Source organism: Stenella coeruleoalba (assembly GCF_951394435.1).
Source record: "Stenella coeruleoalba genome assembly, chromosome: 5".
Lineage (NCBI taxonomy): Eukaryota > Metazoa > Chordata > Mammalia > Artiodactyla > Delphinidae > Stenella > Stenella coeruleoalba.
This window is the reverse complement of record NC_137150.1, coordinates 48,769,853-48,795,250: the sequence shown is the minus strand read 5'-3', so window position 1 is coordinate 48,795,250 and position 25,398 is coordinate 48,769,853. Positions and strand designations below refer to the sequence as shown.

The window sequence follows — 25,398 nt, the reverse complement described above, 5'->3', positions numbered from 1 at the left end:
GAACAATTGGAACGTTTAAATAATTAATTCATAATTTATTTTCTCCTGGAATCTTGAATTATTTTGCAGCTAGAAAAATGAGTTATCCTCTGTATTTTGCAGAGAGTTTCTATCACGCTGTTATTAGGAGAAAATATCAATACCTTGTTATAGGTGTCCAGTATTATATTGAGAGCTATATTATGATGTAAAACGAGGCCAGTTTTTTTTTTTTTTTACTGTTAGCGTAAGTAAATCTATTGAACACTATGGTTTACTTTCTGAGGTATTACAGACCATAATGAAATAAATGGCACTTTCTGATTCACAACTGCACTTTAAGGTCATAATTAGTTACTAAATGGAGTGTCCCATACATCATTTAATTTTTTTCTTACTTGAATTTCTTAGGTACAATGTTAGCTGTTCTAAAAAATTTGCACTTAGTCGTTGGAATCGTAAGCCTGATAATCAAAGTCTTGGGCATCGTGGCCGTCGTCCAAGTGGCCCTGATGGGGCAGCAAGAGAACATATCCTTAGGCAGGTCTGTAGAAACTTTGATTCAATGTACAATACCCTTTTCAGAAATACAAGGAAAGTGCAATGCTGTATTTTACCTGTACTACATTTTCCAGCTTCCAATTACTTATCCATCTGCAGAAGAAGACTTGGCTTCTCATGAAGATTCTGTGCCATCTGCTATGACAACACGCCTGCGCAGGCAGAGTGAGCGGGAAAGAGAGCGTGAGCTTCGGGATGTGAGAATGAGGAAAATGCCTGAGAACAGTGACTTGCTACCAGTTGCACAAACGGAGCCATCTGTATGGACAGTTGATGACGTCTGGGCCTTCATCCATTCTTTGCCTGGTATGTGATTCACCACTTTGGCCTTAATATTTGTCTTGTGCTCACACAGAGGAATGACATTAGATCCATCCACACCTATTGCACAAAAGGGTTAGAGAAGTTCTATGTATATGTACTCATTAAATGGCATTTGGTATTGAAATGTGATCTGTCTCCTCTTGCTTATTCCCTCAGCACAACTGGGTATTTTCTCATACCCCCCAAGTCGATAAAAACTGACTAGTCCTGCTTCTGCTGTGACACCTCAGCCGGTGAAGAGATTAAAGGTGCTCTCTTCTCTTCAGTCTGATTTCTCTCGAGAGGTCAGTAGAGAGATTGAGTCAGACACTTCTTCCCTTCTGCTCTTCCAGTTTTCTATTCTATTTCCTCCTTATCTCCTAATTTAACCTTTTTTAAATGAAGTAAGAGAGACTATAATTTTTTTTTTTTTACTTTTTTGAAAGCTAATCAGCACCTTTTGTAATATAAAAGTTTGGCTTCTTTAAAAAAAGAAAAGCTGTTTCTTTTAAAGGAGGCTGCATTCTTTGATTCTTTGCAGTAAATAGACATCAGGAGTACTTCTGAAATTAAGTAGACAACTGAAATTCAGTTATGATATTCCATTCCAGTAGGGTTACTTTCTTATTTATGTTTTCTGCTCTCTCATTTGGTACTCTTTCCATCAGCTTAAGTCATTATGTTCTTTATCTTTTTTCTTTACTACAACAATAATCTTTTATTTCCACTTTCTCTAAGGGGCTGGCTACTGAAGACAGCTGCACCTTTGCTTATCATGAGACCCACACTGCTATATATGTTAAGACAATATATATATATTTTAAATCAGCAAACCTTTATCATTCACTTTGACCTTATGAATATAGAAAATAAGGTTTTAAAAATATTTGTTCCATTTTGGTTTTTCAGTGAATCTATCATATCTCTTGACACAAGCTTTCCAGAAAAATACATCCCCTTTGAACTTGTCTACAGACTTATTAAAATTAATCCAGCTATTTTTGCTAATTAATCTTTCTATGAAGGTGACCACTGTCTCAGAAGCAAACTTACAGCTAAAGTGTTGGGAGTTCCCTGGTGACCTAGACGTTAGGATTCATCGCTTTCACTGCAGTGGCCCGGGTTCAATCCCTGGTTGGGGAATCATCCCACATGCCGTGTGGTGCGGCCAAAATACAAAAAATAATAATAATAAAAATTAAAATAAATTAATTAAATAAAGTGTTGTATGAGTGAAGAAAGTATATTCAGAAGTATTCTGCTTTTTAAAAAATTCCTGGCTTGTGATGGGTTGACTTAATGAACTTCCGATTTTATGGTGGTACAAAAACGATACACATTCAATAGAAACTGTGCTTTAGTTTTGAATTTTGATCTTTTGCTGGTGATATGAAGCACAGTACTCTCTCCTCAGGTTGGGTAGGGCAGCTCCCAGTCAGCCACGCTGTCACGAGGGTGAATAGCTGATAGAACCACTCTGTACCCACGCAACTCTGGTTTTCGCTTTCAGCACAGTATTCAATAGATTACTGAGACATTTAACACTTTATTATAAAATAGGCTTTGTGTTAGAAAATTTTGCCCAACTTACAGTAGGCTAATGTAAGTGTTCTGAGGACGTTTAAGGTAGGCTAGGCTAAACCATGATGTTCAGAAGGTTAGGTGTATTAAATGCATTTTCGACTTGATGTTTTCAACTTACGATGGGTTTGTCAGGATGTAAGTTGAGGAAGATATATGTACAGAACTCTGAAATTTTATTAAATTATTGTTTCAATAGCTTGTTTTAGAAATGTTAAATAAGTTTTTCTTTTTTTTTTTAAACAAGGTATGGTCACTTTTAAAGAAAGATGAAATTGTTTAAAGAAGGGATACATTTTTCATGGGAAGAGTTTTAAGCATGCATCTAGGAAAACTTAGGTGTGATTTAAGTGCTGACCATGTGGGTTTAGAATCTGCTTTAAAAAGCTGACATATTAGAGAATGGTGAGTCTTCACTGGGTGTGGTTTTAATACTTAGTGCAAAAAATTTTAAGTTTTATACCAGTCTAGATATCTTGAGAATTAACATTGGAATTGACACTAATCCCTGAGGCTGGACTTTGATTCTGTCATCTTCAGACATAGTCATCCAAATGGAGTACATGAGCTGTCAGCCTGATTTCTCATTAGGGAGAAAATATTCCTTTTCCTTTGGGGAGGAGGAAAGTAGTTGGCCAAATAATTAACAAATAATAGATACTGCTGATTCTTCTATGACTTCATATGCTTTTTTTTTTTAGGACTAGTGTTCTAATTTTCCCCAGCATCCATTTGCCATGAGACTACTCTTGGCTGCTTTATTAGAACAAAGGCTAACTCCTTTGTCTTACTCTTGCTTCATTTGAATTGAAAAAAATTATTTCTTATAACTTGAGATGCTTGTCTTATTGAGTTCATCAAGACACTTAATTTTGTTGCTAATTGTTTAGAGAACATTATATATAAAGCAGACTGCTTTATAATTTAGGATTGCTTGGTACTGTTTAAGAGTTTGCTGAATATAACTCTGCTTTTCTTTTACCTGATTAAATGGGAGTATTTCTAAACTGCTTTGACAGGCTAAATAACAAGCTTATTTGTGTGATCAGTTAACATCTTCTTTCTCAAAGTTTTTCTCTGAATAATGCCTGTAGCTTAAGGTAAATCTCAGCCAGAAAGCCGTTATCTTTATTTCTCTATGTTCCTCTGGCCTTTGTAAACTTCCTTTTGAGCCGCTTTCAGCTCATTCAGGGCTGGATTTTTTTTTTTTCCCTGAGCTTTTCTCATGGAGTGAACAAACTTGTAAATTTTGTAATCTCTTGTATTTTGTTTCTTTCCAGTTGAGGCTAGGTTTCCCTCTTTCATCAGGGCACCTATATTTATTCCTAAAGTTTTCTCTTCTCATCGTATAATGTCATCTTGTGAACCATCTTGGTGGGACCATGTTAGAGCTGGTATGCAGACCAGTCTCAGAGCTGTTACCAGAGTGAAAAATTATTTTCTTCAAAATTTTTGTACATTAAAAAGTTCTCTATAGGAACGGTTCTTTTTATTCTCAGTTTACTGCAGTTATCTTCCTTAACTCTTCCTTGATACAGTGAACTGCCTTTTGCAAAGATCACTTTAGTCTGTATTTGTTGATCTGTGAATCTGCAGTAGATTTGGTTTCCCTGTAGGCATATAAAGTAGGTATTGTCTAAAAACATATGACGGTTTACTGGTTTTCATAATACTGATATTGGGACTTCTTAATTCTGTAGTATTGAGTGCAGGTAATATCTTTTCATCATCCTTACTGATGTTAGTTTTGGGGTGGGGTGTTTTGTTTTAGGTTTAGCTGGAAAAGTGACTGGACATTTGTAAGGTTCATTTGAGACCCATGTCCATGTGCAGAGGTCCATGCCCATTCTGATGTCTGCTTGTGGTGATGTAAAGCCAGCTGAGCTGACTGGTTGCTGCAGTTGGGATATGTTCTGTAATGTTCCTGGGGCGCCAGCTGTTTTACAGAAGTAGATTCTAAATATGTCAGAAATTGATAGAACTATAGCTCAGTATACCTTGAGCATCTAGGTTTTTTTAAAAAATTCATCTTTCTCTAATATGTTTCAGGAAAGCGTATTTGCTTCTGCCTTTTTTTTCCATTTTTCTTTTTTAAGTCACTTTATTTTTTCATTTCTATACTAATGTATGGTATAAATACACTTTTTGTGGTTTGCTTAAGAAAGTTGTGATCTAAAATTCTGAAGCTAATTCATTCCTGTTTGATCATGCTGTTTCCCAACTTTTTGTTCTGTATTATTTTGCTAATACATTTACTGTCTGTCTACAAGAAGACATTTGAAGAGCGCTCTGATAATCCCGAGGAACAAGCACATGCTATGAATTTCTTCATGGAGAACTCCTTGTTTCTATTCCCAAATGTAGCTCTTATGGTCCTCATTACTTCTCATTGCTTCTGTTTTCTGAATCTAAGTAAGTCCTACGCTATCTTTCTCTCTCTTCTTTTCTTTCCTGTGTTCTTGTAAGACTGAAGAGAGAAGAACATTTAGTTCTTTCATAAAAAGAAGGATGAAGTCACAACTAGATGCAAGATTAGTCAGTTTTGTCTGCCCAGTTTTGAGAGCTACCTCTGGGAAAAGAAAAGGGGCTTTTCTATGGTGAGTAATCCCATTATAACTATATAGTTTCTTTTATATGGTAAGTGGCCAAAAGCATAAAAATTTTGCATAGGGTACTTTTGAAATGTCAGTTTTTAAAAATCTGAGAAATTATTAAAATAGAGAAATTGAAAAGCTGTTTGCTATATAGGAAATAGGAAGGATACAACCAACAGAGAAGATGGAAAAGAAATAACCAAGAGAAAAGCTGGCCACACAGCTGAATACAGAAAAAAAAGTTTGTGTTACTCTTACAGATGGCTCCTTTTTAGAAGATTCTGTTTTTGTTCATTATTCATTCAGTCAGTCCTTCCCTTATCCAAAAATATATGTATTTAGCACCTACAATGTTTTGTGCTTGGTGCTGGGGTTATAGGGATGACATTATATAAGAGGATGACATCCTCTTATATAAACAAGAGGATGATACATTTGCAGTAGAAAGAATAATCATTCCAGCAAAGTTGTATCCAAAGGTATAATGTAACCATTTCCATTATCTTTTTCTTTGTGTTCTCCCTTAGAATGCTGATTTGAATAGAAAAGAAAGACTTTAAGCTGTTAGTTTTTATTCTTAAATTCACTTTTATAATTTTGTCTTTTATAAGGAAGCTTCCATATTTTTGCATTGTCTCCTCTCATGGTTCGTTAATTCATTACCTTCCCTGCTGGTTTCTTTACCCTTAGTGGGGAAGTTTATTAGCCTGGCTGTGCAAAATTTGGTAGATAATAGAAACGTTTGAGGTTCAAGGAGAGTGCTCACGTTGTTACTTGCTTTAAAGCACTTGGTTTACACAGAGAGGTAAAATATTGGTTATTGTCAAGAGATTAGCCAGCAAGCTCAAAATTTCAATGAGAATTTATGTTTTCTTATCAGAAGTGGAGATTAGTCCAGTGATATTAAGATTTGAAGTTGAAATTACAAGTTGATCGTTGTAATACATTTCAGCAATAGATTGATACTATAATTTTGATGGATTGGTTCTGTCCTGAGTGAATAATAAAAATGTTTTGGATATGCCTGGCACATTGAAGGTTGTAAATCAGAATAAAGATACAAATGATAATGAAAGTGGTACTTGAGAAAATATTTCTAAATTATTATTTAAATGGCAGAACATTATATTTTATTCTTTTGTACCTGTATGTGAAGGATATGTTATACAAAGTAAAGTTCTTGAGGTATAATGACTAGTTAATCCAAACTTGCTGTATGTGTGGCATGCTTTCAGGTGACAGTATTGCCCTTTTCATGAAGGTATGTTATATCTGGACTGAACAATCTGTACATTTTACCTGACTTATAATTATTTCTGCAATATTATTTTTAGAACAAGAATTCCAAGTAAATTGCTTTACCTGGATTTCGAATTCTTACTTTTTAGAGTGTCAGGAAATACTCTCTTCTTCAAGAGTGAACCCAAGACGACCATCAATAAATTTCATTTGTTTCTCAGCCTGTATTTCAGATACTCAGACCCAGTGAGAGCATAATTGTGACTGTTAGGAGTAACCTCTGATTGTTGTGTATTAATTCTAACATCCTTCCTCTGATCAAATTCTAGGCTGCCAGGATATTGCAGATGAGTTCAGAGCACAGGAGATTGATGGACAGGCTCTTCTCTTGCTAAAAGAAGACCATCTTATGAGTGCAATGAATATCAAGCTAGGCCCGGCCCTAAAGATCTGTGCACGCATCAACTCTCTGAAGGAATCTTAACGGGATCATGAGGCTCTGAGATAACAGCAGTTTTATTCTTAAACAAACTTGTAAGGTAAAGGCTCAAATTGGCCTACAATATTATCACTTACTGTGATGGATAGCCAAGCACATTGGGATCTCTGCATTAAGGCTGACATTTCTTCTACAGATAAAATAATTCATTATATTGATACATTTTCATAATTAGCTAACATTGGTGAATTAATTTTACAGGTTACACACAACATTGAAAGACTTGTTATAGAGGGCCATGATATTTTTCAAAGTGTTTTACTAGATAATTTTTTTAAAGGTGATGTTTATCATTAATATAAAAAATCCTTTTGAAAGTAATTTAATGATTTACATTTCTCCTCTTTTGATTCGGTTTTCTTATACATTTTTCTACCCTATAATTTTTCTATGGGTTGTCGTGAGAGATATAATTTAGGAGTGATTTAGGAATAATTTTGGAGTCCAGTGACTGGAATTGTATGCAGTGAGATATCACTGTATGTTTTAAAAAACATGTCTTTTAGACAATTGCTTTGTCTATAAAAAGGATTGCATTCTAGCATGAATAATACTGATCTGGAAGTTAGAAGATTTGGTTTCTTTTCCAAACTTGACCAAGAATTTGGTGTGACTGAGGAAGTTAGTTTTCCTCTTAGTTTTTGTTCTTTTAGAGCAGTGGTTCTCAACAGAGGTCAGTTTTGTTCCCCAGGGGACATTTGAAAATGTCAAGGGACATTTTGGTTGTCATAGCTTAGGGGTTGGGCAGGGGGTTGCTGTTGGTATCTGAAGCGTGGACAGGGATGTCGCTAAATATCCTACAATGCACAGGACAGCCCTCTACAACAAAGAGTTATCTGGTCCAAAATGTCAGTAGTGCCAAGGTTGAGAAACCGTAACATAGGAGGGATAAATGTTGCTCTTTTTCACCCAGAGGGATATTTTGAGAAAAAAAATTTTAAAAGGGATGTAATAAGGAATACATTGTACAACGGAAGTATTTCAGATAGCATTAATGTTCTGCTAGAGTATTTTTCCCAGTTTTATGCATTCTAGAAAAAGGGGGGAAATCTGCCTGTAAAATGAGAACTAGCATACTTAGAATTTTGCCTCTCAGTATTGAGTCATAATAACAATTCTCTTTCATATCTCTCTGCACTGATGAAGGCATAATATGATTATGCCTTATGAACCAGTGCACAGCCTTTGCTGGCAGGGCGATACTTTGTAGTGGCTATGTGGTTGGTCTTTGGATTTTTCTAGTGTTGAACAAGCTGGATCTAGCTAGAATGCACATTCCTTTTTCCTTGACTAAATCTTTGTATGCTTCCTGCAAAGCACTTATCCAACTGATCTCTCTTGGATAATTGGATCTAATTTTGTATGTACACGTTTTAGGGAAAAAAGATTTTAAAGCAAAACCTTCCATTGAACAGTTAGTGTTCTGTTAGAATTATGGCACTAAAAATTGTGGCAGGCCTGTGAACTTTATAGTCCTGGACATCAAAAATGTTTTAATCTTTTTTTAATCTTATCTTTACCATACAATGGAAATGTTTTAATAATTGAAGGAACATACACAGATATTTGGCAGAAGTTCAGTAAGTGAGGAAGAGTCCATGGGTTTCAGTCATTGTCACTGATCTTTTAAAAAAGATTGTGTTACGCTAGTAGAAGACTAAAGATGTCATTAAAGACATCACAGATATTTATCTTTTGGCTTTGTGTACATTAGAGAATGTTGATTATTTTTATACAAAAATACAGCGGGTAATTTTTTTAACCTTTAGATGCCTCTTGTTTGAATGTATGCTTTGTGGGATTCTTTTGTGTAGTAATGTTTTAAAGAAAAGACATTTACTGATAGTTATGTGTAGGATTAGAATATGTAATATAGTGTAAGGCTCATGTTCCAGACCTACAATAGCTTGTAGTCTATGTCACATATTTCTGTATATCACATTTTTAATTATTGGATTACAGTATCAAGGAAAGGTAGGTACTCTACAGTTAATTTTCATTTATTAGCAGTTAATCATTATGACAGAGTTGTCATATGCTTTGACTTTTCCCCTCATCTTGTAATTTCAGAACACAAGTATAGGTTAAGCATTAGTAGGAGATGGTCCACTGTATGAGGGCTGAAGGGCACAATGGAAAGTCTGCCCTGGAATTAAAACTTTGTCACAGATGATCCACAAACAATTCATACAGAATTGATTCTTTGGGGATAGACTCCCCTGGCAATAATGATTACCTCCCATAACTATATTATCTATATATAGCCTTTAAGGTATTAACTTGGAACTGTGGTCCCTCTTCTGATATCAGTCATTATGTACTTACTGAAAGCCCCTGTGCGTAGCACTGTGTTAAGTATCCGAGAAAGCTTACAAGAGGGGTTTCCATTGGAGAGCACCTTATAATCCTAAATCTTATAATAATCTTAAGAACAGACCAGATCTTCTGTTGTCCCTACCCAAAACATACCCAGAAGATATACTTGCTTTTTTCAAGTTATTTTATTTAGAAATGGCTCATTGGCTTTTAACTAGTAGTTTTCCCATTGATGCAGCTGTTTCTTTCTGGGTGATTTAACTATCTGAATTTCAAAATTTCGTTATGTATAATGGATATAGACGATAACACTGGGTGTCCACTTCTCTCCTGAGCTTAAAGCACAGTTTTAGTATGAAATAGGTGGGGAGAGTGCTGTCATTTTCGTTTTCCTTCATATTACTGGTTGTTTTAGGATTTTGATTGAGGAGAAGGAATGACAACAGAAAGGGTACATGGGAAGTTCTTCCTACTTTTGCTACCTAAGTTTGCATTTTCTGACTTCTTTATACTGATGCACTTTTCCCATTGAGGAAGAAAATCCCTACAAGTTTGAAATTTTATTTGCTTTAAGCCATGTGTTCCTAAGAAAGTACACAGAGAGCTGGTTTATAAAAGTTGTTTCTTACATGATGTGCATTTTCATCAAGCCTTGTGTAGGCATGTGTCTGACACAGCTGGGCAGCTTTGATATATAATCAGTATAAGAGTGCTGTCCCACAAGCTGTCACTTTTTAAGTGGCTGGTAATTTTTCCATGATGGTACTTTTAATTTGCTGGCACATCCTCTAAACATACATTTTTTAAAGTCCCAGTTTAAGGGCCGTCCCCTCAGAATAGAGAATGTGGAATAGAAGGAAGGAAATATTAGTGAAGGAGCTTGAGAATGGTGGAGAAGCAGACAAGAGACCTGGCACTTTGTTTATCCCACTTCAGCGCTGAACAAACTTCTGCACTTTAGAAGTTAATAGTCATGTTTTACCTAGTTCCAAATAGAAATTATTTTTTGTAGGTAGCCGACTTTATTTTAATTTTTGACACAGTTTATCTTCCCATATCCAGTGTAATATTATAGTCAGACATTTATTCAAATACCAGTCTTGGATTGAAATCTGTCCGAGTGCCCCATATCACTGGCTTGTTCAATTAAATGTTATGAAGTCCCATTATTTGCATTTGCAGGGTTTTGGTACCACCATAGCACAAGTATGGTAAGGAGGCAATATATAGATTGAGTATAGTCTTAGGCTATGTTTGCATGTGTGTAAACAGTCTTGGAAAGAGTAAACTATTGCACATATATGGGAATGATGCTATCCTCATAGCCATATGGAGTGGAAGAAATCCCTGGCTGGACACACTGTTAAAACATTTCAAAGATATATTTTCCACCAGAACAGCCTGGTTATATTTTGTGGTTTGAAGATCCTCACCCTTAGTGAACGGCAGGAACTCATGCTGCCTCTGGATGGGCATTGAGCATTACTGCCTAATAGGATGAAAGAGCCTCACTCCCCTTACCTCCTCAAGCCCCAAGGAAACAGTGTGAAAACTTTCTTCTTAGAGAGACCTTTGCCTGAAAATCCCTACAGAGGACTTTGTAGTAGGGTTAATTTTAGGGAGGTAACTGGGGCAGGAATTTCTAATACCTAACAGTCATGTCTTCGTAAACCCTCTGGGCAGTGGAAACTGGCCATTTATGTACAATGTTTGCTCAGTCTGTTTCCTTTGCAGGACATGTAACTATAACGGGGCCTTGGGGAAGGTTTTCTAGGGGAAAGGACAGGGAAGTGGAGGAGGAGACAAACGGGGGGAAAAGCATTCCAGACCCAAGAGGATAATATGGTTAACTGAGTGAGGTTGTGTAGTATAGATATGGCCATCAGTAGTTCAAAATAATAAATTGTAATGGTCGGGTCCCAGTTATAGCAATAAACAGTATAGTTTTTTTTATGTCAAGATTTACCTGTAATCAAACTCATTCTTTTACTCTCTTTATCAAGAGATTCTGCCCTTAGGAGCATATTAATAGTTCCAATGATACATAAATTGGTGATTTTTGACTTCTGAAAAAGGTGACAGTTATTATAGTTGGAGAATATTTGTCAAGAACTCAAAGGTTAATTGTTATAATTGAGTTATCAGAATTATATAGAGGAGAGAGTATCCATTGTCAGATACTGCAGTTGAATCAACCTTGTGGATTGTTACAAAGGCATTTTTAAGATTTTTAAGATAGTGTTTTGTTAGGTTGTGTCTCAGTCTAAGAGTTGGATGACTAAGAGCTGTAGGGTTCTGTTTATTAGCGTGGATTTCAGTAAACACAAGCCTACCTCTATTTCTTTGATGCACAATAGTGTGGATCATGAAATGAACTGTTTAATCTACATTCATCAATATTGGTATTTTCTGAATCTGTTTAGAGCATTTGATTTCATCTTAACAATTGTGATTCAATTAAATAAGCACAAATACAATATTAGGGAAAGTAAATATGCAATCTTATTAAAATTTAATTTCAACCTATTATAAGCTGTACATCTTAAAAAAATTCTTTGGGAAGATATTCCTCTTTTGTTAGAAGTTCATAAAATGTATCATTATATAGTTTCCCTCATAGCACTAATATAAGCCATTTCTTCAATAAAAAGTTGAAAATTATATTATCTTCTTTGGAAAAAGTTTCCTAAATTTTTAAAAATTATAAAGTTTTACATATTATTTTTCAGAGCTTATTTAATCTACTTTAAAGTAATACTATGGTAAAGGTGTTTTTTTGGAAGTTGTAAAGCACTAACACAAATATAATTTTTACCATCATATTCCAGAGCAAAACGTCTGGCTTTTCCTGAACTTTCACTTTAGTACACGTACATGAGAAGGGAGACCTGCCCTCCTTCTCAGATCCGAAGCTCAGCTTCTCTAATGAAAACTCTCCCATTCTGCTCTACCACATGAACACACACCTCTGAAGTGCCATGTTCATGGGAGCTTTGGGAAATGTTTTCCACAAATGTTTCATTTTTTTCCCTTTGTATAGCTTGTGAACATTTAATTTTACTTAAAGGTGACGATTTCAACCTCCGACATTAGAGAAGAGGTACATTTAAAAACTATTTTTTTCTACTGCCTTTGAAAAGTACAGTTGCTCTCAGTGATATTGGTGGCATCAGTATGAATCCATAGAAAAAGAAAACCTGTGTGTAAAGGTCTTAAAATGTATTGTTTAAAAGAAGTAATAAATGAATTTTAATTTGGAAAAAAATCTATATAAATTTAAAGCACTATTATGCTAACATGGTATAGTTTTAAATGTAAGAGTAAAAAAAGAAAGTCCTTTTAGACCACCTATTTAAATTCACTCCAGTAATCTTAAGGATGGATAGTAGCCGTCTTATTGACTTGAAAGTTATACTTTAGGGACTATTATCAGTGTTAAATCCTTGATTTTGTGGAGCTTTAATTGATGGAGGTGAAAAATTTGGGGTTTATAAGAGCGGTGGGGAATGGTAGTGAAATGAACATCAACATATTTTAGAAAAAGGAACTTTTTTAGTCTTGCCTCAAGCAAACCAGATGTATCCATTGCTTAAAATCTTTTAGAATGCTTATGTTAAAGCCATAGTTTTGTTTTAGGTAGTACTAAATAATTACTTCAATAGTAAATAAGAGATGCACAGAATCATTAAATTAACATGATAAATGAAGATAAAACACTGGCTGGGAGACTGGGGTTTTACTTCTAGTTGGTGAATTAGCTGTGTGACACCTTAGGCCATTACTTAGCTTTTAACCTGTTTCCTCTTCTGAGTATACAGCATGGAGCCTGTACTACTCAAAATGTTGATTTTGTTTAAAATCATCTTTAAGCTATATAAAACTACGATTCTAGGCCACATAATGGGGTATTTTTTAAAGTTGCTCCTACTTAATTCTCTTTTATCTTAATTCTCTTAATTTCCTTTCTTAATGGTTCATTTCACACTTAAGAGCCTTTGCTAAAAGATAATTATTTATTAAGCATCCGTCTCCTGGGTCACCCACAGTCTTTGTTCTCCTAAGGATTAAGGTAGAAAATTCACACAGATGAGCAAATGAGGATGTTTTTCTAAACACCTCTTGCTAAACCACTGAACACATGAATACATCAGAACATTGTCATTCATTCATTTATCCATTCATTTAGCAAACCATTTGAACATTTACTGTGCAGTGTGTGGTATACTTAAGGAACTAGTAATAAGTAAACAAAATCCTCTCTTCCCCCCATTTTTGATCGTGGCTTGAACAAACATGGATGTAATTATTATTACTTAATGTACTGAATGTAAAGTTGGAACTGAGAGGGAATTTTTATGCATTGGGTAAAGGATTAGGCTAGGTGATATCTAAGGGAGCTGAGTGAATCACATCATAATTCCTATAAAACATTTTGCATACTAATCCATATATCTGATTAGGTTACAGAATTAAAGGTACCTAATATTAGGATTTATATTTTGAAACTGTTGTGACAGCCCATATTTCTCAGAATTATTTTGACACTTGAATCTATTCCAGAGGTGTTGCTATATGCAGGGTGTGTGACAGAACAATACAAAGAAGCTGGTGCTGACTTACTATACATTTTGAACTACACCCAGTATTGACAGTGCAGTAACTTTTGAAAACTGAAAAATCTCAGAAGAGCTTGCTGAACAGGTTTGGTTTTTATTTTGTTTTTGTCTTTTTAAAGCAAGAAAGATTACCTAAAATTTTACTGTTATCACAAATATCTACTTTTTAGAAAGCACTCATATATTGCATAGTAAAAGGGTTTCCTTTAAAATGCAGAACCGGTAAGCAGTAAAACAGTTTTGTGCTTGGAGCTTGAATTTACAAGTATTTGGGGAGTAAATATAGAATGGGAGAATTGATTAACTGGGAAGAAGGTCCCTTACCACCCGAGGATTCTGTGAATTACATTGTGATTTCCTGTTGACACAACTTTACATATTAATATCACTTGATACTAACCTTCTCCATAAAGATACAAAATGAAAATATATTAAAAAGATCTTTTATGTATCATAGTCACAGCTTTTTAAAGCAGGAAAATGTCCAAATACGTGTTAGACTAGAATCTATAATAAAGTGTTTGTAAACAGGAACACTAACATCCAAGTGACCAGATAGTCTGGGTTTAAAAAAATTTTTCCATGGTACTGGTTAAAACTTTTAAAATATTTTAACTTACGTAATTTTTCAAATATTTTTGCTGTTAAAATATCTATTACATAAATACTTTTTGTATGTGTATTCTAAATTTTTAAAAAATCAGTGGGAGTGTGCAAAGATGGTATAATTTTGGACATCTAATTTCTAAGACATTTAACTAGATTCCCAATCACCTCATTCAAAAGCTTGGTCTTTCTGTTTTTTCCATAGGAAAAAAAAAAGTCAAAGTAAGCTCCAAAAAACTCCTCAAAGTAAGGGGTGAGCTTGTGGTGTAGGTTGGAGTTGTAGACAGCAGCGTGCAGGATGGATACCGACACTGGTGTCAGGCATTTCAAGCCTCTTTGTTGAATTAGTGCTTTTTGTCTGCTTGCTTGTTGAAAACATTTTTTGCTGTTGACTTAACAAAGGCAAATTGTGATAAACTTTAAAAAATTTTTATTTTTGATGCCTTATGCACATGTTAACTGATTTTTTAATTCCTCCTTTTGCTTCCTCCCATTGTTCTAATTAAATAGGACTTTCATATTATTAAAACCTCAAACACTGACCCAACCAGGATGAACAAAGAATCACCAAGGGGAAAGAAAACATTTTTTTATCTTTACAAAAAACAAATGTTAAGATTATATATAGATGTATTCTTTATGTTGGATATTGTACTAGAGTCCTCCTTGCAGGGAATGAAATAGTTTTAGCACTCTTAGCATTAGCGGTCCTAGATTGGTGTCTATAGCTGCAGTTTTAAAATGTATAACCTGACAATGAAGTTAATTTTGCATTATGAGAGCACACCATGATCTATGTAAAAAGATTGTCCATTTGGTGTATTTTTTTAAAAAAGAGAAAGCACTTTCATATTAACAGTAGCATGTGTATGAATTTTAGATTTTCATATTTGTTGTGTCTGTATTCAGTGAAGTAAAATTGAACATTTCAAATGTTTGTTGATGGCAACATTAACTGTTAAATTAAAGCACCTTATACTCTGCTGCTTAAACTTGCTTGTAATTGCACCTTTGTTACCTGCACATTTTCACATAGAATATTGTTGTAACATTGCTTCATGTGGGTCTGGATGGAAGGTTAGTGGGCCTACAGGATCATTTATTTATATTGTTTATATTACAATAATATATTGTAGACCAGTTGTAAGTTCATTTCTTTACAAATAAAAGCCTCTTCCATTTGGCTGGTCAACTGAATAATTTCTTTTTTTCCTTTAAGCTTGTGAGGCACGGGGCATCTTCTAAGTAAACAAACAGCTTAGTGGGGCTTGAAATAGTTATACATTATCCAGGTTTAAAATCTGCAGAGAGGGTAAGTCTTTAGTTATTAAGTAAAATATATTCTTAAGTATCTCAGTTCCACATATGGCCAATTAGAAAGCCACTACATTCAGAAGGAAAGTAACACAGAGAAGTAGAGTAGGTTTGTACATTGACAAATTAGACGGTATCTGTGTAGCTTAACTCACAGAGTGATTTCAGGTTTTTCTGCCGTTTAGATTGCTTCACTCCAGTAGTTCTCAACCGGGAACAGTTTTGCCCACTGAAGGGAGTACGGCAGTCTCCGGAGACGTTGTGATTGTAGTGACTGGGAAAGGAGGTTCTACTGGCACCTAGTGGATAGAAGGCAGAGATGCTGCCAAACGTGCTGCAGCACACAGCACAGCTCCCCCAACGAAGGGTTATCCAACAGAAAACGTCAGTAGTGCTGAGGGTGAGAAACCCTACCTTCACACCATGGTACGTCGCCCATGTGATTACGGGTTGTCATGCAAATATATGACAGATGATAAGTTACAACTGAAGATGGATCTGTTATGTCAGGGAAGAGACCTAGTCACCACTCTCAGTTCTGTAAGGTGAGCAACCAAAACTTTTCTTTTAGGAATATTTGCACTAAGAACAGATATATATTTTTTTAAGTTAAATGAATTTATTTTTTTTTTCATTTACCATTTTAACCACTTTATTTTTTAAAAAGAATTTATTTATTTATTGGCTGCGCTGGGTCTTCATTGCTGCACGTGGCCTTTCTCTCTAGCTGCGGCAAGCGGGGGCTACTCTTCATTGCGGTGCGCGGGCTTCTCATCGCGGTGGCTTCTCTTGCTGTGGAGCACGGGCTCTAGGCGCGCGGGCTTAAGTAGCTGCCTCACATGGGCTCAGTAGTTGAGGCACACAGGCCCTAGAGTGCACAGGCTGCAGTAGTTGCAGCCCACGGGCTCTAGGGTGCGCAGGCTTCGGTAGTTGTGGCTCGCGGGCTCTTGAGCGCAGGCTCGGTAGTTGTGGCGCACTGGCTTAGTTGTTCCGCGGCATGTAGGATCTTGCCGGACCAGGGCTCGAACCCGTGTCCCCTGCATTGGCAGGCGGATTCTTAACCACTGCGCCACCAGGGAAGTCCTAAAATTAGCTAAATTTAAATTGCACTAATCTTTCCCCTTATGTTAAAGAATATTTACACCAAATTATTTAAAGAAAACAATCTTGATATTCTTGCTCTAAGTGTAATAAAAATGTTTATTTAAATTTGAAAAGTTGGCAGTGAATCGCAGATTTACCTAACAGTTTGTATCCAGTAGTTTTCTGGGTAACACAAATATCAGTATGGTCAACAGGTATAAATATTTCTTATTGGAAGTATTTTGTTAAAAAAAAAAAAAAACAATATCACAATCCCAAAAAGACATATTCTGAAAAGGTATGAAAGTTTGGGATGTGGGGGAGAGCTTTCAGTTCAGTTCATTCTTTATATGTCCCAAGTCATCATTCTTTCCCATTTGTAAAATTATAATTCTTGTAGCTGTTAGTTTTAGTTTTAACATGGCAACATGTCAACAAATTATTACTGATATAGGCTTTTCAATCTGCTCAAGATTATGAATTGTAAGTGGAATGAAGCAGCATTTCCAGTTGACAAATGGATCCACAGGTAATGCCATGTTTCTAAAATTAAGTTTGTGACAATTAAACCAAAAAACTGTAGCAATGAGAAAACTATTGACAAAGTACAACCACGGAATGTTCATCTCGATGTACGCTGGAATCTGTACTTTAAGTAAAAGGATAATTATTTGAAGTAGTACAAATGGTAACCAGGTACCAAGAAAACAGATAATCAACTTGGGCAAGAGTGTTTTTTTAGAGCTCACAGTATAACTACAGTGGAATGAAAAGGGAAAATATAGGACAGTCTCATTCATATAGGAAGTTATCCTAACAGCCTGTACCAAGGTAATAACTTCTGACCAAGAGGTTATAAAAGCCATAAATAAAATCATCACCATGGAAAATGACAGCCAGTAACTCTGAATGCTGATGTAGAAAGGACACTGATAAGAATAAACATTCTGTACCTTCAGGCTTTGGTAGATAGCTGGATCTCCCAAAACATAAGTAAGGACTGAAATCCAAATTAAAATAACTGCAAAGAAATAAAATACTTTTTGACACTTAAATGGAAGCTTGGTGGCTTTACAGAAATTCAGGTAATAATCTATACAAGCTGTCAGAAAAACTGGATAATGCAAAAAGCCGTAAGTAAAAGAAATAATTTGAGTAAATAGGCAGATGTGGTATTTAGTAAACCTAATGCCTAAAAGTACAAAATCCCTGAAATAGGATATAATGGAAATATTCACCAAAAGTAGAAGATCAGTAAATGCTAGTGAAATGCAAAAATATTCCATAAAATTTTGATGGGTGTTTTTTCTTCTCATTCCTAGTGTGAGGATATTTAATAATATTTTCCCAAGTGTAATCAAGAATAACAGACAGTTACCATCTAGGGGCTGATTTGTTTGATGTAGCTGGTACTGAAAAGAGCAGTTCTCTGAAGTAAGAGCAGTCATTTTTTTTTTTCAGTTCAATTTCAAAGGCCTGCTGCTACAATAAAACAGTGCTTCACTTTATTTTCCATCCCTGCAAAGAAAAGTGAAAAGAAAACCTTGATGTTATCTTGATGCTATCACTGTTTTAAAACTTTACAAAGCAAGCACCTCATCTCAAAAATCTATTTTAATCCAATCATTTCCCCAAATAAACATATTTCTTATACTTAGAATACAGAATATGATCAAGAATAATTAATGTGTATACTCTCGTCATTCTTTGAGACCCAGATGGTCCAGAGCTCTCAGATCTATAACCAAACTGTTTTATATAAATTACTAACTTCTACAGAAGCACAGGTTTTAATAACTTGTTGAAAAAGGGTAGAAAAACACTTTTATCTACCAGAGCCAAAATATAGGCTTCATATAGCTGATTCACTTTGCTGTACAGCAGAAACTAACACAACATTATAAAGCAACTATACTCCAATAAAAATTAATTTAAAAAAATGACTGAAACACTCTTAGAAATACATCTACTGTAAAAACAAGCCATGTTTCATGTCATCCAATTTTATAACTGAAGAGCTGGGAATAATTCAGAAAAAAGGCATAGAAACTCTGTGTAGCACTAGAAAGAGGATCTAGGATACCTGATTTTCACTCCCTTACTCTCCTAGAAAGAGAATAGTTCCTTGGAAATAAAAACTGAGGTCCTTCTTTCCAAAAATCTGGAAGGTTCCTGCATTAAGTCATGACATAATCATGAGATCATTCTACTATTAACTATGTTGTGAATAAGGTATCACATTGATGGTTTGAATTTTCTCCTTTGGGAAAAAAACATTTAGCAAGTTTGACTTCTAGAAATAAAATACATTCCAAGAAAATACAAAAAAATATATATATATAATATATTATAGATTATAATATATATATTATAGATAATATATATTATATATAATATCTATAATATAATATATATATATATATACACATAGGCTTCAAATAGCAGCCTGATAGGAATACTCAGAACAATCCACTGATAGCTGTTGACTCAGTCCCACTCTGACACCAGACATTACCCGTTTTTGTCTTTCTGTCCCTGAAATTTAGATAATGCTTATGAGGCCCCTTTAGTATATCTGGTTTCAGATCTTTTTAGCTGCAGGATCATCATTCAAATAAATCTCTGAAGCTCAAAGATATAAAACAGACGGTTCAGCTGAAAATCATGAAAATATTGGTTGAGGAAAAAGATTCATCAGGTGTAGCATCTGGAGAGATGAAAGAATACAGGGAGGCAGTAGGGATACCTGAGAACGTTAAGAATTGCTAGGTAAGGGCAAACGAACAGGAGCTGAGCTTGAGTGATAAATGCATTCAAAGCAGGAAAAAGATGATGAAAGGGAAAGTCCAAAGAGAAAGAAAGCAGGAAAGGATGGAAGAAAAGGAAGGAAATTCAAGAAATTTAGCCTTAAAAAAAGGAAAAACCCACACAAATTTAGCCTTAAAAAAAAAAACAAAACACAGTTAACCCTAAGTTGTTTCTGCAGGACTGTTCAACCAGTGTTTATAACAGCAAAACAAAACCCAAATAATAACAAAAAACCTACCCATGAATGTCAACAATTAGGGATGCATTAAAAGTGATACATCCTGGGCTTCCCTGGTGGTGCAGTGGTTGAGAGTCCGCCTGCCGATGCAGGGGACACGGGTTCGTGCCCCGGTCTGGGAAGATCCCACATGCCGCGGAGCGGCTGGGCCCGTGAGCCATGGCCGCTGAGCCTGCGCGTCCGGAGCCTGTGCTCCGCAACGGGAGAGGCCGCAACAGAGAGAGGCCCGCGTACCGCCAAAAAAAAAAAAAAGTGATACATCCGTGGGGCTTCCCTGGTGGCGCAGTGGTTAAGAATCCGCCTGCCAATGCAGGAGACACGGGTTTGAGCCCTGGTCCGGGAAGATCCCACATGCCGCGGAGCAACTAAACCCGTGGGCCACAGCTACTGAGCCTGCGCTCTAGAGCCCGTGAGCCACAACTACTGAGCCCATGTGCCACAACTACTGAAGCTGATGCTCCACAACGAGAAGCCACCACAGTGAGGAGCCCGCACACAACAACAAAGACCCAACACAGCCAAAAATTTAAAAAATTAAAGTAAAAATCAAGTGATACATCCTTACGATGTACTATTATGCAGCCATTAAAAATGTTTCTCGGGGGCTTCCCTGGTGGCACAGTGGTTGAGAATCTGCCTGCCAATGCAGGGGATACGGGTTCGAGCCCTGGTCTGGGAGGATCCCACATGCCGCGGAGCAACTGGGCCTGTGAGCCACAACTACTGAGCCTGCGCGTCTGGAGCCTGTGCTCCGCAACAAGAGAGGCCGCAACAGTGAGAGGCCCGTGCACCGCGATGACGAGTGGCCCCCGCTTGCCACAACTAGAGAAAGCCCTCGCACAGAAACGAAGACCCAACACAGCCAAAAATAAATAAATAAATTTATTAAAAAAAAAAAAAAGTTTCTCAGGATAGGAAGACTTAGTTTTCACTCTACCTTTTCTATACTTATTAAATGTTGTTATGCCTTGTGGTTTTGTTATATGTTAAAAAAAAAAATACCATGATAAATTTCCACAGTATGTTTACTTAAGTGAAATGCAGGATAAAAAATTATGCAGCAACATGTCATCTAATTTTTTACAGATATTATACATGTATAGAAAGAGACTGAAAAGATACATATCAGGTTATTAATATGGTAGTATTATAGGTTTTTCTGATTTTCTCAAACTTTACAGAAAAAAAAGTAAGGGAGTATCAAGTCTGAAAAGTAAAAAAAACAATTTGCCTACAGGTAACTGATGATTAATTTCAAGGAAGTAGTGAGGATACTGTCTGAGGGTAAAGAAAAGAGAGGGAGAGGGCCACCAGTTCTGTTGACAGAATGAACCCTAAGTTGACAAAGAGTCTCTCCTAGTTGAGAAGAGAATTCAACTCTCTTCAACTAGGCCAACTTTTGAGCTTCTGTATTTGTCTTTTCATTGTCCAGTTTTAGCAAGAATATTGCTAAGTCGGTTTAGGCAGGATCTCTCACTCTCAATATCTGATCTCTCTTAATATCTGACCAGGTTCCTCATCCCCATCATCCTTTAGTTTAGCTGATGTCTAATCACCTTGACCTGCCTTCAGCAAGAATTCTGGTAGGTCAGTTTCACCAGAATCCCCTCTTAACCCCTGATGTTTCCTTGGTAACAGTCCATTCACTGACCTGACCCCCACCTTCCTCCTTGGGTATAAATTCCCCCTTTTCCTTGTTGTACTTGGAGTTGAGTCCAGTCTCTATACCCCCCCAACCCCAACTGCAAAATCTCATTATTGTGGTCCCCACACCTATTGCAGTCATCTTGAATAAAGTCTGCCTCATTGTTCTTTAACAAGGATCATAAATATTTTTTTCTTTAACATATTCTCATGGCCATCAATGTACCTTGTCATTAGCTAAGTTATTAAGACACACAAATAATGTATCTATTTACACACACATGTATATGTAAAGAGTTATAAAAAAGCATCCAATACCTATTTTCATAACTATAGGTTATAAAAGAACAAATGAAACAAGTTCTTTTGTACGCTCAATTTTTTCCCTATACTCAAATATACTATATAGTTTAACTTTTCCCTCTCAGAAAAAGTTCCATTCCAGATTTGATATACAGGGGCACAGAATCATGGCTGCCACCTTGACAAACACTACTGGCCTTGGATAAGGAAACCTGGGTGGAATGGTTAAGACCATATGAAATCCTTGTGCCAAGGAAAAAAACAGGCTTAGTTTTAAATAGCAAATGTTGGTTCAGAATGGGGGTGGGGAAGGGAAACGATGTGGGTTCATATTTATAAAGACCCACTTATTAAAAAAGCATGTTTAGGGCTTCCTTGGTGGCGCAGTGGTTGAGAGTCCGCCTGCCGATGCAGGGGACACGGGTTCGTGCCCCGGTCCGGGAAGATCCCACATGCCACGGAGCGGCTGGGCCCGTGAGCCATGGCCGCTGAGCCTGCGCGTCCGGAGCCTGCGCTCCGCAACGGGAGAGGCCACATCAGTGAGAGGCCCGCGTACCGGAAAAACAAAACAAAACAAAACAAAAAAAGCATGTTTAGGATAAAAGAAAGGATTATCAGTATAAAATGACTGTACCCTTTACAGTCCTATCCAAAATTAAAGCTAAGGAATCGTACTTAAGTAAGCGACATCCAAGGGATGTTTCCTCAGTTTCCATTTCACCACTGACTCTCCCAGGGGAGCTGATTGGAAGGCCAGGACAGCAGGCCTGTCCCTGCAGGAGGGAAGCAACCCTGAGTGTCTCCCAGGGGCCAAGGAAGCGAGTCAGGGGCAGCGGGTCAGCCACAGCCACCGAGGCACTAACCAAGAACCTCTTCAGAAGAAGATGGGGAGAAAGAAGACAACAAATCTGAAATGGAATATGCAAGAGAAACATAAAGCTGGAAGAAACTTCAGAGAGAAGGCCTAGGGAAGATATGCAACTTGAGGCAATAAAAAGCAGTCAGAGGGACTGTATGGAAAAATGTATGTTGGAAAATGAGGTTTTGGTCGTTTTACAATGGTTCCTGAACACCATAATCATGGAAACCAAGGAAAACTTTCTTAGATGAAAATGTTAAACCCTACTTACTCCATAAACCACTGAAAGTATTCAAAATTCCACTATTTTGTTCTTTAAAAAAACCTCCCTGTAGAAGACAAAAAGCCTTTGATGGGCTACCCGTCCTCCAATTTTCCCTTGAAAAATGTTCACATTAACCTACTGGGATGCAAAGATTTATGAAGATATGATCCTTTTCCTGCATGATGTTTTAAACTACTTATGAATCAAGTCATGCTTCATATACGATTCAAGAAGTTAATGTGCAGGTCCTTTTCAGGGCATCTTTGGGCTTGCTGTGTGATCTGGCCAGTTTAGAAGTATTAGTAGGGCCTGAGGGAAACAAACCACGACTTCTTTTCACTGACCCAGTCTCTGCTTTTCCACTTATAACCCAATTAATTCTTAACAACACACCACACTTACTTTGCTTTCTCCAGTAGGTCTTTCTTAGCTGATCTTCCTATTTTACTTCAGTTTTACTGCCTTTAAGTATCTCACTTCTGGTTCCTGGCATACCAAAATGCCATGTGAATAAGCTCTGTGTGAAAGATAGAAAATAAAATAACCGTCATTAATAGCCACCTAAATAACTGGAATTCACTGTAACTGCCTCCAGATCTCTGCTTAGAGAAACTGTAACTATTTGTAGGATTACGGCAAGTAACTTCTTTTTTCCAGCAAAAGGAAGGAAAGGGATACTTAGATTAAAAGTCACCAAAGACCCTGAGATATGGGTGCAGATAACATGGTATCCGTTTATAGAAATACTGCCTACATTGCAGTTTTCACCCACAGGTTCAGAGTCTAAACTAGCAGCTCTCAAACTTTCATTTCAGGACCTTTTGACACTTGGTGCATGTTAACGTGAGTAACATTTTTTAAAGTGAAAAATTACTCTGTTTTCCCAAACAAAAAAATGGAGTGAGCAGAGTGGCACTGTTTCACATTTCACAAATTACTGTAGTATCTGGCTCAACGGCAGACAGCTGGATTCTCATCTATAAAATCAGCTGTGATATCACACATGTAGCTTTTGGAAAATCCACTGTACATTCATGAGAGTTTGAGAGTAAAAAAGAGGTATATAACTTCATAGCATAATTACAATCAAATAGTTGTGTTATGCAATCATAGAAAAGTTTCCTAGCAAAACCATCTGCATTAAACAATAGGATGGGAAGACGAGCACAGTTAACGTTCTGGTCAACCATTACACAGAAAATGGGATTAGCACTGTAGCTGGATTTGCTGAGCCTCACAAGTGAAGAAAGCCTCTGGGAGAAATAATGTATTGAGCCTTGTCCAGGGATTTTATGTGCCTTTTATCTAATCCTTACAACAATCATGAAGGGTAGATATTATTTTTTTGCATGAGGAAATGCTCGGGGGTTAACAAGCTCATTTCCCTAGGATGTGTGACTGCTAAGCGTTGAAGCTTGAAGTTCAACCTCAGGTTTCATTTCAAAGCTCTTCAGTAAGACACAATTATGGCTCAACTCACAACTGGAAATGTAGAAAGGGATCCAATTTATGTATATGAAAGAGCTTTCCGAATAAGAGTGACTGTGCAGATTACTGGCACCCAAAGGATCCCATGAGAGGCCCTTCAGTGTTCTCTTCCCCTGCCACACGGAATAAACAGGATGTGTTCCAGACAGTACAGCTCAAGACAGTGGGACCTCTGTCAATCTGGTCCTTGAGTGACTGTGTGGAGCAGTGGAGCAAAGCCCCAGGTGATTCAGAATGGATGTACAGTGTAAGCAAGAAATAAAGTTTGTTGTATCAAGCTGGAAGGGTTTTGTGATTATATGTTACGGCCTATCCTGATGCATAAAATTCCTTATAATTCTCTGTACCCTTAACATTTCTTTAAGAATTAGCATGTATTATTTATATTATCAGAATTTATAAATCTACAGTAGAAAAAAGAACTTTGAAAAGCAGCAAAACAAATATAAGAAAACCAGCAAAAGCAAAATTCAGTTTTAATTTCCACTACATTAATTGCTCTTGACTGTATCGTTCTGAGATTCTTATATTTGCCTGTATTGGAAAATAAGGTCTTGATTCAGTGACCTGAATTTCCGCCTTAAGAAAAAGAAGAGTAAGGGAATTCCCTCATAGTCCAGTGGTTATGACTCCACGCTTTCACTGCTGAGGGCCCGGGTTCAATACCTGTCAGGGAACTAAGATCCCACAAGCTGCGTGGTGCGGCCAAAAAGAAAAAGAAAAGGAAGAGTAAATTAAACCCTAAAGTAAGCTAAAGGAAGTAAGCTAAAGAACAGAAGACAATGGAATTTTAAAAACAAACAAAAATAACAAAAAAACACAGTGAACCAAAAGCTGCTTCTTTCTAAAACCCAATAAAATTGTAAACCTCCAACCAAACTGAGAAAGAACTTACCAAAATTAGGAGAGAGAGGACCTCAGCACAGATCCTATAAACATTAAAAAGATAATAGGGGACTATTAAGAATAATTTTATTCTGGGACTTCCCTGGTGGTGCAGTGGTTAAGAATCCGCCTGCCAATGCAGGGGACATGGGTTCGGGCCCTGGTCTGGGAAGATCCCACATGCCTTGGAGCAACTAAGCCCGTGCACCACAACTAC

General features: G+C 36.6%; 2 protein-coding genes across 10 annotated transcripts in view; one reads left to right on the top strand and one right to left on the bottom strand.

Annotated features, from left to right (window-relative positions):
- PHC3 (polyhomeotic homolog 3) overlaps positions 1–15,478 on the top strand; it is an 85,182-nt gene extending 69,704 nt beyond the window's left edge. For 5 of the 8 annotated variants that reach the window (XM_079921696.1, XM_079921698.1, XM_079921695.1 and 2 more), the window contains 3 exons: positions 391–523; positions 615–846; positions 6,587–15,478. In XM_079921696.1, coding sequence (XP_079777822.1) covers positions 391–523; positions 615–846; positions 6,587–6,741 — 520 coding nt within the window. In that variant the 3' untranslated portion in view covers positions 6,742–15,478. Of the gene's footprint in view, positions 1–390; positions 524–614; positions 847–1,020; positions 1,149–6,586 lie in introns of those variants that run through there. The other 3 variants (XR_013828348.1, XR_013828349.1, XM_079921697.1) reach the window with 3 other exon arrangements.
- Positions 15,479–15,821: 343 nt separating this feature from the next.
- GPR160 (G protein-coupled receptor 160) overlaps positions 15,822–25,398 on the bottom strand; it is a 32,087-nt gene continuing 22,510 nt past the window's right edge. For both annotated transcript variants that reach the window (XM_079922132.1, XM_079922133.1), the window contains 2 exons: positions 23,211–23,325; positions 15,822–18,209 (listed from right to left, as the gene is read on the bottom strand). In XM_079922132.1, coding sequence (XP_079778258.1) covers positions 17,123–18,139 — 1,017 coding nt within the window. In that variant the 5' untranslated portion in view covers positions 18,140–18,209; positions 23,211–23,325 and the 3' untranslated portion in view covers positions 15,822–17,122. The remainder of the gene's footprint in view (positions 18,210–23,210; positions 23,326–25,398) is intronic.